This window comes from Sciurus vulgaris (genome assembly GCF_902686455.1).
Source record: "Sciurus vulgaris genome assembly, chromosome: 15".
Taxonomy (NCBI): domain Eukaryota; kingdom Metazoa; phylum Chordata; class Mammalia; order Rodentia; family Sciuridae; genus Sciurus; species Sciurus vulgaris.
The window spans coordinates 17,666,646-17,682,073 of record NC_136476.1 but is presented as its reverse complement, the minus strand read 5'-3'; the positions used below and the strand labels follow the sequence as shown (position 1 = coordinate 17,682,073).

Here is a 15,428-nt window from a genome sequence, read left to right as displayed (position 1 = left end):
CAAACACCATGGGATGACTACAGTTTAATCTGTTTGTTGAATTGGATAAACTTGGTAGGTTTCAATCACAAATAGCTTTATTTTCTCATCACTCTTTTTAAACATACTCTAAAGAGTTTACCTGGCCTGCCCCTACGCAAATCCTTAGCTTCTTGGTCCTATTGAGGTATTAGAGCAATCATGTATTCAAGTGACGCCAAGTCAAAACTTCTATTTCTCATTCAGTTGAACCTGCTCTCTTTCCTCAAACTGAGTCTGCCACACATAGTTTGGGTGACCAGGGAGGAACTGTCTATTTTTTCTTTTGTTTTGTTTCACTTCCTCCCCTCTTCTCCATCCTTATGATCTTTTAGTCAAGGCAGATACAGCAGGGATTGAAATAAAAGAACTTAAAAGATATTTAGCACTCTTTTAAATTCTTTCTTGGCTACTGACTGACCTTTATTATGGCAATTTCTAGCCACTGGCTCTTTTGAGAACCTCTGCATCTTACCAGTTCTGGCAGTGTGCTCTCTGGCTAACCCTCTTTGACCAGACATTTCCCCCTTAGTACTTGCACTATAGAGGTACAATCCACCTTGATTTTTCTACTTGGGTTCATCCTGAAAGTTTTAGCTTGGGTTCTCTGAAGAACACTTGGTCCTAGTCAGTAGTGAGTCCTAGTCCTAGTGAGTATACATGTGACCTCCATCCTAAAGCACTCTGGCCCGATTAAGAAAATGTGCAGACTGGTCAGACTACTGATTTCTCTTTTCCTCTTGCTGCTTCAGCAGATTCTGGAACAGTGTTGTTTCAGTGAAGGATGAGATTCAGAGAATCAGCCTTAGACCAGAGGTAGACCAGATGCCCACCTTCAGCCTCAAGTAGAGGATTCTAAAGGAACTGAAAGAATCTATGAGACTGGAAAGTATCAAAAGCTCAAAACATCTATGAGGCACCCCAGTATCTGGAAAGAGATCAGCAAGTTAAAATGATAAATAGAGAGACATATATAACTTGAGTATTTTGGTAGTCTGTAACAAAAAACAGAACTTGAACGGACTTAAGTGCAGAGGGAATCCTTCATTGGTCTTTGTAACAGAAGAAGGCCAGTATTGTCAGTATGGGGTTAGCTTCAGGAACAGCTTGACGCAGGGGTTAGAACTACATCATCATGAGACAGTTTCAATCTCTGTACCTCTCTGTGCTAGTTTTTCTGGATTGGCTCTAATCTCAGACAGGCTCTCCTTTCATGGTAGCAAGGGAGCAGCTGTAATCTATTAGACTTAAACAGTGAAACTAGTAGATAGAAAGAATTCCAAAACAATACCAAAACTGAGTCTTATTGTCTCTGATTGGCAACATCTCCAGAACAAAATACTATTAAGCTCACTTTGAACCCTCACAGGATTTAGTGTTGAATCTCATATACAATAGACACTCAAAAATGTCTATGAAATGAATGAATGAATGAATCTAAAAGCCTTCACTGGCCTATAAAAGTAATTAACCATTTATTTAGCAAGACCCCTAGAAAGTAGGATTGTCAGAAGGGGAATGGAGAAAAATCAAGAATAAGTGAGTTCAAGATGCTACATGTATGTACCTTCCTGGGAGAGTTGATAGCTTTTCTTCCTTTTCGTAGGGATTCTAAGAAGGCAAGCAATAACAGGTAAGAGACCACTGAAGAGAAACCATATTATGGTGGATTACTATAGGGGAATACTCTGGTAACAAAGTCCATGGAATGCCTTGGACATGAAAGAGAGGGCAGAGCAAAAGTAGTAAGAAGTAGAGTCCCTAAAAGGTCAAGGAGGTGCACCAGAGCAGCGTTATAATAGACCCACAGGCTTTGGAGTTGGGATGACCCAGAGTTCCCCACTCACTGAATATGTGACCTTGAGAAAGTTGCTTGAAATTTCCAAGTTCCAGACTCATCATCTAGAAAATGAGAATAATTATAGCTACTTACTTAAAATTTCATAGACCAGTTCAAGTTCAAGTTGGCAGCAGGGTTGGTTTCTTCCAGTTCCTCTTTGACTTGCTGATGGCTCTCTTCTTGCTGTGTCCACATGTGGCCTTTCCTCTCTGTCATAGTATCCATCTTTACATATATCTTACTGAATGAGGGCCCATCCAAACAACCCTATTTTAATTAATTGCCTCTTTAAAGGTCCTATCTGCAAACTTAGTCACTTTAAGAGGTATTGGGGTTAGAGCTTCAGTATATGTATTTTGAAGAGACACAGTTCAACCTGTAGCAGACTCTCTCCAGATGTTAATACAGTGGACTGAACCATGAAGGTACCGGTTAGTAAACTCTTTCAAGTTAATGGCTGACAACCTAGCCCTTGTCCTACTCCTCAGGTCTTCATGCTAAAATAACTTTATTGAGCTTGTCTGACTTGTAGACTGTCTTCTACCTCCTCCCCTCAAAACACAAAATCTATGAAAACCTAACAAAGGCATATAAAATAGATATTAAATTACTCATAGTTCTACTCCTTTATTTATATTATTCCTAGGCTATGGGTCCATATTTTAAGTAACGTGGTATGTCTTTGTTAAAAGAAAATGAGTGGTTGTGTTTGCTCTGTCTCTCTGAAAACTTAGATGTTTCAGATGGCTGGAATGAAACTTTACAGCAAAAATTGAATGCAGAAACTTCTTAGTGTGTTCAATATTTATTTCCAGTGAATACTTGATGCATTAAATGAAATTCTCTGGTATGCAACATAGAGAAAGCTGAGATTTTAAAGAGTTTACTTTAAAATGGTACTTCTATGGTCTGTCTTCTTTCTTTATTTCATCTGCTTCTATACAAATTTCCTAAAGAGTCTCAGACACCTTCCAGTTTTCTAATTAAATCTTTTTTTCAGATTAGATCTTTTTATTTCCATGTACAACAATGTAAATGATAAAACAAATTTTGCTATGCTGTGGCTACAGATTATGTAGCATTGGGTTAAAAATGTTTTGTTGTTGTTCTTAAAACTACTTATTAAAGCCAGTTGCAGTGGTGTACACTGTAATTCCAGTGAGGCAAGAGAATCTCAAGTTCAAGATCAACTTCGGCAATTTAGCAAGATCCTGTCTCTAAATAAACAAATAGGGCTAGAGATGCAGCTCAGTGGAAAGGGTTCCTGGGTTCAATCCCTATTACTAGACACACACACAAAAAGCATAATTCAAAGGAACAAAATGATTTTAATAATGAGGCAGGGAATGCAGCTTAGTAGCAGAGCATTTGCCCAGCATACACTGGATTCTGGGTTCAATTCTCAGCAGTGACAAAAAAAGTAATAATTAATAATAATAATAATAAATCGCTTTCATAATCATTTTACTTCGGGAAATTATAAAGTTAATGATAATTTATTGTACATTTACCCTGGGTAGGCACTGTACTGGGAATCTCTATGTCCTTACCGCAGCCTGTGAAATAAGAGAAAGATCCCAATTTTCAGATGATGAAACAGACAATCAGAGAAATTAAGTGCCGTTCCAGGGTCACCCAGTAGTAACTGGTAGAGTGGGCACTGATTTCAGGTTTGTTTAGCTCTGATATCCATATTCTATCCAGACTGCCTCATCAGAGTCTCCCAGCCTACATAATACTTAGATTCCACACATGGCCCAAAATGACTGTGATAGTTTATATGTGGAAATCACATTTATTCACATAAAAGAATAAATTCACCCTTAACACTCCTCAAATCAAAGGGGAAGTAGTGTGTCTCCTCTCTGAAAAGTCATATTCAAACCAATGATATTTTTGAACATCCCTGGAAATTCATCCACTTGAAAGAATCTAAATTTTTTCTGAGATACTTCTAGTGTCTGTGTGCCAGTATTATATGTTTAGCTCCAGAACTGCAGCCCATGCACCTGCTGTATATTCTATGCACACAGAAGACTGGCTTCCTCTTGCCCTGGTCTCTAATGTGACAACTATGTGATGCATTGGCTCTCAGATCACAAGGTGACAAGTACTACCCAACCAAAAATTAAAGCATAAGCAAGCAAAGGCAGCTTTAAAACAACTCTTTATTTGCTAAAGCCACTAGCTTAGAGGATACATGTATTTAAGAATCAAACACCTTAGAACTGGCAGCAGTCATTAATATTACATAGTCCAGGGTCCCTGAGATCTTGATTCATTCCACATTTCCTAAGTACCCACTATACATTGGGCACCAAATAACGCACAAATGCCTCAGAATTTCGACAAGTAAAGAAATAATGGTTAAGTACTAGAGATGATGGAACCACACAGAAGGACAGTTAGCAGTCCTTGGGAGTGTGTCAAAGGATGAGTCAGAGTTCATCAGGAATGATCAGGAATGAGGAAGCACTTCAGGATGAGGAAATAGCAGGTGTGTTTGGGAGCCATTGAACAGGTGGGTCAGCTTTCAGGGACTCTAAGTAATTAATTACAGGGACTTGGCATGTAATATACAGTCAACCAGGATTCCCCAAAAAAGTGGGATCTAAAATGGAGACTTGTAGAATATTTGGAGACAGGATTCCAAGAAGCAGAATGCTCCTTTTACAAAGACTCTAAATCAAAGACAGAAGAAGAGCTGAAATAAGGAAGAATTCTTGATGTGGCCACTACTATGTCCAACTGGCTGTTTGGTCCTGTGGGAACATCTAAGTAGCCATGTTTCAATATGTCTTAGGACCACCAACTAGCGGGAGAAAGGGAGAAGTGTTTGTCCATAGACGTTCATCCCCCATTGGCCAGAGATATGTGTCCATGCAGCATTGACTCCCTATGCCTCCCTCGCTTCTGAGAGGCATTCTCATGGGTGCTGAGTGATTCTTGATTCAGGAATGACTGCAGAGGTCCCTGCCTTGAAGACCGGACACAGTGACACTTGGCTTGGACCCAAGATAAGACATCTATCAGGTTGTATCTAAGTGGATTCTGTCTTTTCACTTCCTGTGCTTAAAGCCTGTCAATCTACACTTGGAAAACCACATCCAAGGGTAAAAAAAAGAAAGGAGGCATACAAAGCTGTTTTATAGATAACTGCATTAGATGGTCAGTCAATATATGTCCATTAAATAAAAAGAAAAGCCACACTACAAATGTGTCAGATTATTGTGTATCTGTCAGAATCAATACATCATCTCAGGTTAAATAAAGACAAGCCCTGGGAATGGAGTTCTTCAGTTAGATGCCATACAGGTCAAACAATGCCAATTATCCAGAAATGGAGCTTTTGGGAAGTTTGACATTTATTCTTCCCCTCCTGGTGGTTGCTCAGCTACTGTTTTCCATAGATGCCTTAGCTGTAGAGTGCTTGGTTATCAAATCCATCACACAATAGGAGAGAGAGGATGGAATGAGGGCGAGTGAGAGGTCACTGGTTTTCACAAGATTCAATCATTTTTCTTGAACAAGCACTCTTGAATTGTTGCAAACCTTTAGTTTAATTCTCAGAGTTCTATAAAAGTTGATTTTGGCAATTTTTTGCCAGTGCTTTCATTACTTTTATGGAGGAACAGATTTTTAGAAGTTTTTATGCCACTGTTCCAAAAGCTGCATCCTGCCCGCCCCTGCCCCACTCCCCATCCATATTTTGCTTTTTAATAGATTCAGGTTCTTTGGTGAAATTCTCCATCTTATCATCTATTTTCTTGAACATATGCGGGGATAGATTTTTTTCAGTGCTAGGGCTGAACCCAGTGCTTCGTGCATGCTAAGCAAGCACTATACCACTGAGCTACACCCCAAACTCCTTTTACATTTTACTAAATACTGATATTATTAAATCATTGGTCATAGTTATTTTACAGTCTTTGTGTGATTACAACATATGCGGGACACCTATTTCCTGCATATGGAGTTTGGTTCCCCCATACCTGCTTCTTAAAATGCCTGTTAAATGTGATTGAATACTAGACATCATGAGTGAAAAATTATAGAAGCATTGAGTGATGGTGTTTTCCTCCAGAAAGGATTCAACCTATCCCAAACAGACAACTAGCATGGAGTCATCCCTTCAGCCCAACAGGAACTGAGCCAACTTACGGTAGGGCCGTACTTCAGTCTTGCTGGGTCTACCTCTGGTTTTCTCTATATCCCAGATAGTCTCCAAAAATACACGCTGGAGTTTAGTTAAGGGGTGTTCTCCCTGGTGTGTCCCAAACTCCAATTTTTTGTCTCCTTAGCTGGGGAGATGGCTGAAGACTTCACTTTGTTTTGCATTTGACTTCTTGTGTCTGGTTCTCTGCTAGTTAAGAATTTGGTAAATGCATCAAAGGAAGGTTGCCAAGTGATGAGCTCTTCTTTCTGTCCCTCTCTTTTCTCACAAAACGTTTTCTCCCTCTAAGCCCTGGCTGCTTTGGCAGTCCCAGACTCTTGTTATTGTTCTCTCAACCTACTGAGATTAGTTGGTTTCTCTGTTAGTCGGCAGGTATTCTCTATTCAGCCTCTAAAGACAGTGGTGAAATGCCTCAAAGCACTCAAAGAACGCTGAGCTCATTCTGTTGACCTTGGGTTTTCTCTTGAATGTTGGTTCCTCCAGTGCTTGCTGCTTGGAAAGCTCTCAGCTTCAAAAGAGATACCCTCACACACACACACACACACACACACACGCACGCACACACGCACACACACGCACACAAAGCTCATTTTTTTTCTTTAAGTTTTCATGATGGAGAATAAACCTGCTGCAAGTCACTCAAAGAACTGAAGGGGATATCACTGGTATTTCACTTTTTACCATCATTTATTTAACATGATTCTTTTACTCAAAATTTGAAGGCATTTGTTTGTTCTGTGGTACAAGCCAACCAGTCACAGTATTTCAAACGAGATCTTTGTGTCTCTGCCCTCTTACAACTGTATTCTTTTGCTAATATTTTCTGACTCTTCTATCCAAGGTCTTGCTGTACCTGAGATTATGTGTTTGGCAAGGAGTTCTTTGGCAAGGAGTGATAGGAGGAGAATATTAAAATTTACACAGCCTTTGGCTATAAACTGCCTAAGAGACTATGTCATTTTCTTCTTTTTTATTCTCCATCTTGAACAATAAATATTGGGGACAATTACGCTGAAGAAAAAAAAATTATTCAATGATACTTGTTAAAGCATGGTAAGGGAGAGTTTATTCAGGACCATCACAACAGGCCTAGGGACCACTGCGGTAGGATTTTTGACTTGGAGGAAAGAGATTAGGCTCAACTTTGAATATAGCATGAGCAGGTGGGAATTTAGAATCCAGGTGCTATATGGAAGGTTCTGTGAATGGAAGATTACTCAGAGGAAACATCTGAAGTAAGAATTCTGGCGAAAAAGAACGAACAGGATTCTTGCTGAAGGCAGACATGGGATATGGTAGAAGATAAGGCATCTGACCACATATGCAGTGTGGCCAAATGTCAATGTTGGTGTGGGGAGTCCTGTCTTAGGATTCTTGACAAAACTGGACTTTTCAAGGAAGTACACAGAGATGCCTAGGAAAATATTTAGGAGGCTGACTGAAGTTTAGACAAGCAAAGAATCCTTATCAACTATCAGAGTAATAAAATGTTGCAAATGTCTGTTTTTATTCAATTATCACAGAAATCACTCTGACAATTATTTCTTATTTTTTAAAAAGTGACTTAATGCTGCATATGGTAGCATACATCTTAAAGCCAGTTACTCCAGAAGATGAGGCAGGAGGATAGCTAATTCAAAGTCAGTGTGGGCGACTTAGAGAGATCCTATCTCAAGAATAAAATAAAAAGATCTTGGTATGTGGATCAATGGTAGAACACCCCTGGTTCAATTTCCAGGACTGCCAAAAACAAAAACAAAAAAGATTTTTATAGTAAATGTAATGTCACCTAGGTGAATGTCACTAAAATTTCTCTTTAACAGGTGTTATATTCTGAAATAAAAAGAAAAGTTTAAATGACTCAACAAATTAACAATAGTTCTTAAATTTTTAGTATGCTGAGGTAGATAGCATTTCGTAGATCAGCTAAGGAAATATACTCCTTTGAAATATTACTGAAATCATTCAACAGAGTTTTAATAATTTTCTCCTTGGAACTTGAGGTAGAAACAAGAAGCTTGCCCATGATCAAATGTACAATTTAAACAACAATGAAATTATATCTGAAAAGTTTTTCTATTGCCTACATTGTTGACTTATTGAATTTAGTCCTAACAACTTTTCTACACCACCTTTTCAAAGAAAGGCAATAAAATAATGGCAGATTAAAAAATGGCAGAACTTCCTATTATACACATTAGTAAAACAAAAGATTCAAACTCTGGGCCTGCAATACAATATCTTTTTCCTTGATAATTACAGTTTACTTGTTTGGCATTGGTGGCCAGAGAGTTCTTTTTGAATTAATGTAATACATCCTGGGACTTTCAAAGGATTTACCTTTTTAGTTCCCATCCCTATAGTCTGTGAATTTAAACCTGAAAGAATACATGCAAGGGGAAAAGACAGAGGGGAGAGGCGTACAAAGCTGTCTTACAGATAACTGGATTAGAGGGTCAATCAATATAGATTCATTAAATAAAAAGAGAAGTTCAAAAAAGCCACACCAAAAAACACCAGGTTATTGTGTGTCTATCAGCATCAATACATGTCAGGTGTAGCAATTCCAAGGTAGCTACAGCTCCTGACTTATTAAGGGATGATGTATTTAAGTTTTCCAAATTCTAGGATGTAGCATGGTATAGTCTAGTGGCCAAATCATAAACAGTTGTCTTTGCCCTAACTGTCTGCAGAACCTGGGGCACAATTGCATAACAGCTCTCAGCCTCAATTTCCACATATGTAAAATAAATAATACCTTGTTAATCTCTTAAGATTGCAATAATTAGCACATTATATTTATGAAGAGACTTGATAATATTAAGCTACACTGAAATGAATGGTATTATTATTTTTACAATTAGTGAAGCCTTTTGAAACCTAGTGTTAATCTCAGTAATCACTTTCATTGTTTTATGTCATTGATGCTATTAAAAAATAAAAATCAAGGCCTATGACCACTAGTAAAATTGCTTAGTAGAAACCAAAAGGCTTGATATAGATATTACAACAATGTTTCCCAAATTGCATTATACCTACCATGAGGTAACTCAATTGATAATAACATTAATATTTTTAAAGTTAGAAGTAATATCCATGTATGAGAAAAATACCTAAGTGGCACATCAAAAAAACCATTATTTCATAGGTTTATGGGTCGTTTTTTGCTTTTATGCTCATATGAAGTTTCTTATTTGAATAAATGTATTTAAGCAATAAAAATAGAATCTATTTAAAGAAAAGTATTAATAACAGCACAGGTAGTAAGTACTGTTGTATGGGTAGACAAGGAATAAAATGAAGATGGTATTTATATAACTAGTTTTGGGAAATGCTTGATGAACAAGTCATTCTAGCACAATAACGACAAAGATAAAAAATAATAATAACCTAGACTCCCCCCCATCTGACTCCTATTAAAATAATGAAGACATTTGAAAAAGGCAGAAGTGACTCACATCAAGGTGAGATGGACTTTGATGTCTGTCTGTGTCCTGCCACCATCCACTTGAGCAGCTCTATCCTGTGAACGATAAAGTTTTCTGGCATAGGTGCTATTTATTTACCAGATGATAAAGGCAAGTCTTACCAAACTTTCTAAGTTTCACTGGGCATTGCAATTTTATTAACACTTGTATGATGCCACACTGTCAGAATTCTTTGTAAACATTTATTTTAGTGGACCCTAAATTCATAGGGATTTTGTGACCAAATAACAATAAAACAAATAAATCAACAGATAACTACCCAGTTCTATGAGAAAATTACTTTAGTCATCACAATCTCTAGTTCATTGAGTCCCCAAGTGAGCAGAACAGATTGTCATCCAGCCCTCTACCCCTCCCGACCCCACTACCTCCCAGAAAAGCAACTGCATCATTTTCTTAAAAATTTCAGAGAAAGATGCACCATCACTTTCTGATGTGGGGCTGTTCAGTGTCTTGATAGATTTTCCTTATTTCTGGAAACTAAATTTTCTTCCAGCTTACTACCAAGTAAAAGCAGGAGTCTTCTTCATTTCCAAGAGCACTCCCTTCTTGTGTGAAATATCAATAATACAAATATATCAAAGAATGAAATTTATACAAATGTACTGTTAGGCAAAAGAAAACCAAAACTAAGTATTTAATGTGTTTCTTCTTTTTTAATATAGCCAAAGTGCAATAGCAGTCTATCTCAAGTCCTGGTTTTACAAAAATGTCAAGTTGACATTGAGACACTCAGCAATGCTACCCAACGGTCTGTAGCCATCTGATGAATTAGCATCAGATCTTCAAAAGCTCAGTGTCCTTCATTCTTTCCATAACTAATCGTATCATGCTACTTCCTGATATTAACAGATCCTACTTACACAGAAAGATTCTATGACAAATCTTTTTAAAAGTTGTCATAAAATATGCATAACATTTACTGTTTTAACCATTTTTCAGCATACAGTTCAGTGGCGTTAAGTACATTCACATTGTTCTGCAACCATTACCACCATCTGTCTCCCCAAATTTTTTTCACTTTTCCAGACTGAAAAATCCATACAGATTAAACATTAAACCCCCCTTAATGTTTTAAAATCATTTGAAAGTAAAGAATAACCTTAGAGAGACACCTTTAGCAATGGTTTCCCCCAAGCATTGATGTCTTTTGGCCCCGATTATGAGTTCTCATCCAGTTTACTGAAGGCGGCTAGCTGTTCATTGCAGAGGGACTCTTCCCTCGGGCCACTTGGGGCTCCTTCCCAGCCCTGCGAAAGAGTTGTAAGCCTAGAGAACAGCTGTTCAGCAGTTCAGGATTATGGATCTGTTGTATGTCTGTGTGTCTCAACACATCACAGTTGCCGTGCAAGGAACAGAAGTGACCTTGATCTTTCAGTAGATCCGCTGGAACCCCCATCTTGAATGTTGAACAGTGACCCACAGAGAGAAAGTAATTTGTTTTCTCCAGTTAATAATCCCTTCCACAGTCTGGAATTTTCATGAGCAGGAACACATGAGCTGGTCTGAAACGTCAGTGCTGGAGTTTCCTGGCTCCCATCCATGGCTTTTGTTTGCTGAAACAGAGCTTGAAGCTGTAATGTGGTAAAACTTTGTCAACACACAGTGCTTTTCCCTGCTTTTGGAACACATGCGAGGCGGACTTCCCCTTCATGAAGTTCTGTTTTTTGTGTTTTTTTCCCCCCTGGGGAAAAGAAATATCATACACAAGTCAAAAAGAAAAAAATTGTACTCTAGAGACATAATTAGTTTGTGCATGAGAGGGGCAAATTCTGATCAGTTGACAAATTGATTAAAATTATTTTTAGGTATAGATGTTTGTCTAGATTGCTCTAAATCAAAATTGCCTTATGCACTAATCCTTAGAATACAAACTATATCCTGAAGGATATTTGCAAAGGCCAAGACTATTCAAGAAAACTAGACTATTGTCAGTGCCCCAGCAAAGTACTCCTATCTGGACATGACCTCTCCCCTCCAAAAGCAGCACAGTTATCCAGGTCGAAAGATGTAGATTTCCTTTCATATTTCATGGTGCTAAACACAGAGATCTCTGGAACTGGAACCCTTAGCTAAATAGCTTCCACCTCACACCCAAGATTCAGAGGTGAATGAACTGCAGAGGTGAATGAAATGAACTGTAGACCTCAGTAATCAAATCTGTGGAGGTGTGTGTGGTCCAAAAAAACAGGAGATGGGATGGAGGAAGCTGCTCAGTCCATCCTGGCTCATCACTAAAGGAAGGACAAGTCTGGGTTATCTGTCTCTCTCTTATGTGTGTTCATTAAAAAAAAAAAAAAAAAAAAAAAAAAAAAAAAAAAAAAAAATCTCACATGGTGTGGAACTGATTTGAAAACAACTGAACTAGTTTTGGGCAACTTAGTGAGATACTGTCTCAAACTTTAAAAAAAAATATTTTTTTAAAGGGCTAGGGATAAAACGCAGAGGCAGAACATTCCTGGGTTCAATCCCCAGTACCACCAGCAGAGAGAGACAGAGAGAGGAGAGGGAGAGAGAGGGGCAAGAGAGAGAGAGAGAAAGAGAGAGAAGGAGAGAGGTGGGGGAGAGAGGGAGAGGGAGAGGGAAAAAGAGAGAGAGAGAGAGAGAGAGAGAAACTTGAATGCTTGAATTCGTTGTAGTTTTGTCTTGGAGCATCTGAATCAAGTGCATATCTCCAAGAACCTCACACATTTGGAGTATGCTTGGTGGATATTGTATTCTAAAATGCTTGAACTGGTTGAATTGGTTTATGACTTTTAGCTGTGAAAGAAAATGCATTCAATTTATCCATCAGCAAATATTTTTTGAGCATCTACTCTGTTCCATTTCCAAACACTGTTCTAGGACCTGGAGACATGGCAGTGAACTAAACAAAGAAAAATCTCTGCCTTAGTGTGTTCCAGAGGAGGAAGACGACAAACATTAAAGATAAGAAAATTACATAGAATGTTAAGAGGCAATTAAATGCTATGGAAAACATAATAAATTAAGATGTAAGGGATGAGGAATGACAGGGGAGGGAGATAGCAATTTGAAATATCATAGTTAGAACAGGCATAATTGAAAAGGTGATATCTGACCAAAGCCTTAAAGGAGGTGACAGAGTAAGGCATGAGAACTGTGGGAAGATCCAGGATAAGGACATACAAAGGTCCTGAGGTGGCATATCCAGGGAAAGCAGAGTCCAGCAACTGGAATGAGTAAGGAAGAAGGTAGTAAGTGATAGGTGATGAGAGCCAGCAAGGTATGAGAATGAGTGCTAGATTACCCAGACTCCGAAAGACCATCCTAAGGACTTCAGCTTTAACTCTGAAAAGCTGAGCCGTGGAAAGGTCTGAACAGAGGCATAGCAAGATTTAGCTCTTGTTTTAGAAGAATCACTAGGGATACTGTGTTGAGATTGGATTGTAGGGGATTATGATAAAAGTAGGCAAACTGTCCAGGAAGCTTTTGCATTAGTCCAGGGGAGAAATGATAGTATTTTGGACTGGGGCAGTAGCAGCAGTGAGAAGTGACTGGCTTCTGGACATATTTCAAAGGTAGAGTCAACAGGAATCCTTGATGTGGAACGTGGCACGTGACTCACAGGTTTTGGGCTGAGTAACTAGAAGGGCAGAGTAGTTTTTAGGGTGAGGCTGTGTCTTAGTCTGTTTGGGCCAAGTTGTTATAGATTGGGCAGCTTACAAACAACAGAAATTTATTTCTGGAGGCTGATAAGTTTAAGATCAAGGTGCCAGCAGATCTGGTATGTAGGAAGGGCCTCTTTCTTCATAGATGGCCATCTTCTCTGTGGACCCTACATGGCAGAAGAGATGAGCGAGTCTCTGGGGTCTGTTATAAAGGCACTAATACCATTCATGGGAGCACCGCCCTCATGACTTAATTACCTCTATCTAATTCCTCCTCCTGATATTACCTTGGGGGTTAGTATTTCAACAGATGAATTTGAGGAGGACAAAAACATTTAGAATATTGTCCATGAATTAATGAAATAAATTTTGATATAAAAATCACATCTGTAACATAATTCTGGTATGTTAATTACCCCATCAATTAAACTGAATTATAAATTATTCAATTAAAAATTATTTTTATGACCAGTCACAGTGGGGCATACCTGTAATCCCAGCTTCTTGGGAGACTGAGACAGGAGGATTGCAAGTTCAAGACCAGCCTCAGCAACTTAGCAAGGCCTGCAATTTAATGAGACTCTGTCTCAAATGAAAAAATAAAAAAGGACTGCGGAGTAGCTCAGTGGTAAAGTGCCCCTGTGTTCAATCCCTAGTACCGCCCCCCAAATAATCATCTTATGGTCTAATTCTTTTAGCATATCTATTCTTCCAGAGTATACATTCTCAGAATATGAAACCCATTCTTAGTATCGCAGTGAAGTTGTCCATGTTTCCAGGAACACTACAAAATAAAAAAATGTGATTTGTGTCCTTTTTAACAATACCCACTTTGCATTTTTCTCAAGGTTACTACATGTACATTGAAGCCTCCCACATGGTGTATGGACAAAAAGCACATCTCTGGTCCAGGCCTCTGCGAGGCGTCCCTGGAAAACACTGTTTGACCTTCTTCTACCACATGTATGGGGCAGGGACTGGCCTGCTGAATGTTTACTTGAAAGAAGAAGACAGTGAAAAGTCCCTCTTATGGAGAAGAAAAGGCGAGCAGAGCATTTCCTGGCTCCGAGCGCTGATTGAGTACAGCTGTAGGCAGCAACACCAGGTACGCCAGAAGAGTTAAGATTCAAGCAAGATTCAAGGAAGCTTCTGATGTTTCTCCTTTTTCTCATTATCAAAGAGAATATTTTGTCCTTTCTCAGGGTCATAGATAAAGGGAGGATTAGTTTAAGAGTAAACATAATTAGCTTCTATATTGATTAAATCTAAGAAGTTAATGAGAAATTAGGGAGAGAAAGCTTTGGATATTTATGCATAAAGTGATTTTTTTGCAATTCAATGATGAAAGCGTATCTATTTTTATCTTAGTATATCATGAATGTCAAGTATATTTTCATGTGTCCTACAAACCTACAAAACGAAGTCTCCTTTTTTTCTAAATATGGTATTGCCTAATTAGTTGTTGCAGCTGCATCTTTTACTCATCTATCCACATGCATGTAGGGGGTTTTCTTTTAAGCTTCTATTTAAGTATATGTACAATCCAGAGTAAGTTTTTTCAAGCCCCTGATCCTGTCACTGGATTGATCTGAAAGAACTGAGTCTTGATTTCAAGCCATGGGTCTCACTGTAGGTTCTTTCATGTGCTATAGAAGACCTCTATTCTAGGTGTTCTTGATATAAAGGAGTCTGGGAGGCAATGGGAAAAAGCCAGTCTCTACTAGAGAGCAGTAGCTGCCTTTCGATAGCCCCCAATTTCACCTGACTACCATGAGCCAAAGCTCTAGAAAACTTTGGAGAGATAACTTTCAGACACCTAATTGTTCTTAAAATCTCAAGTGTGTAGAATTCTCAAGTGTGACCAACTGAAAGCTCAGTTTCCTCTTCTTCTTGGTTCTGATTGATAAACCTCCTGGACCAACACTCTTGCTTTAGCCACTGACTCCCTGGTCTAAATCCAAATCTTCCTGGGTAGAGGAATCCAAAATAAGAGCTTAATTTTTTTACCACCTCACAACCAAAAATAATTTTCTACAGACCTAAATGGAAAGGAATTGCAGAAGCTCAGGTGGCCAGGTTATAATGCCATCCAGTGTGCTGCATCGTTAAAGAACAAATGACAGTGGGAAGATGGGTCATTATCCAGGAAGGGCCCAATTAGCTCAGCATGGATAAACTGTCTAGAAGCTTAGTAAAGAATAAGAGTCCTACGAAAAATATTGATGGTGATATAATGTCTGGTACAGAAGGAAAGTAGATTGCTCAGGAACTTAATTGAT

At 38.6% G+C, this 15,428-nt stretch overlaps 1 protein-coding gene across 2 annotated transcripts in view; it reads left to right on the top strand.

Moving 5' to 3' along the window:
• Positions 1–15,428, top strand: part of MAMDC2 (MAM domain containing 2) — a 171,002-nt gene that overhangs the window by 149,445 nt on the left and 6,129 nt on the right. Inside the window, exon 12 of one of the 2 annotated variants that reach the window (XM_079112666.1) lies at positions 13,998–14,254. In XM_079112666.1, the coding sequence (XP_078968792.1) occupies positions 13,998–14,254 (257 nt within the window). Of the gene's footprint in view, positions 1–13,997; positions 14,255–15,428 lie in introns of those variants that run through there. The other variant, XM_079112667.1, reaches the window with a different exon arrangement.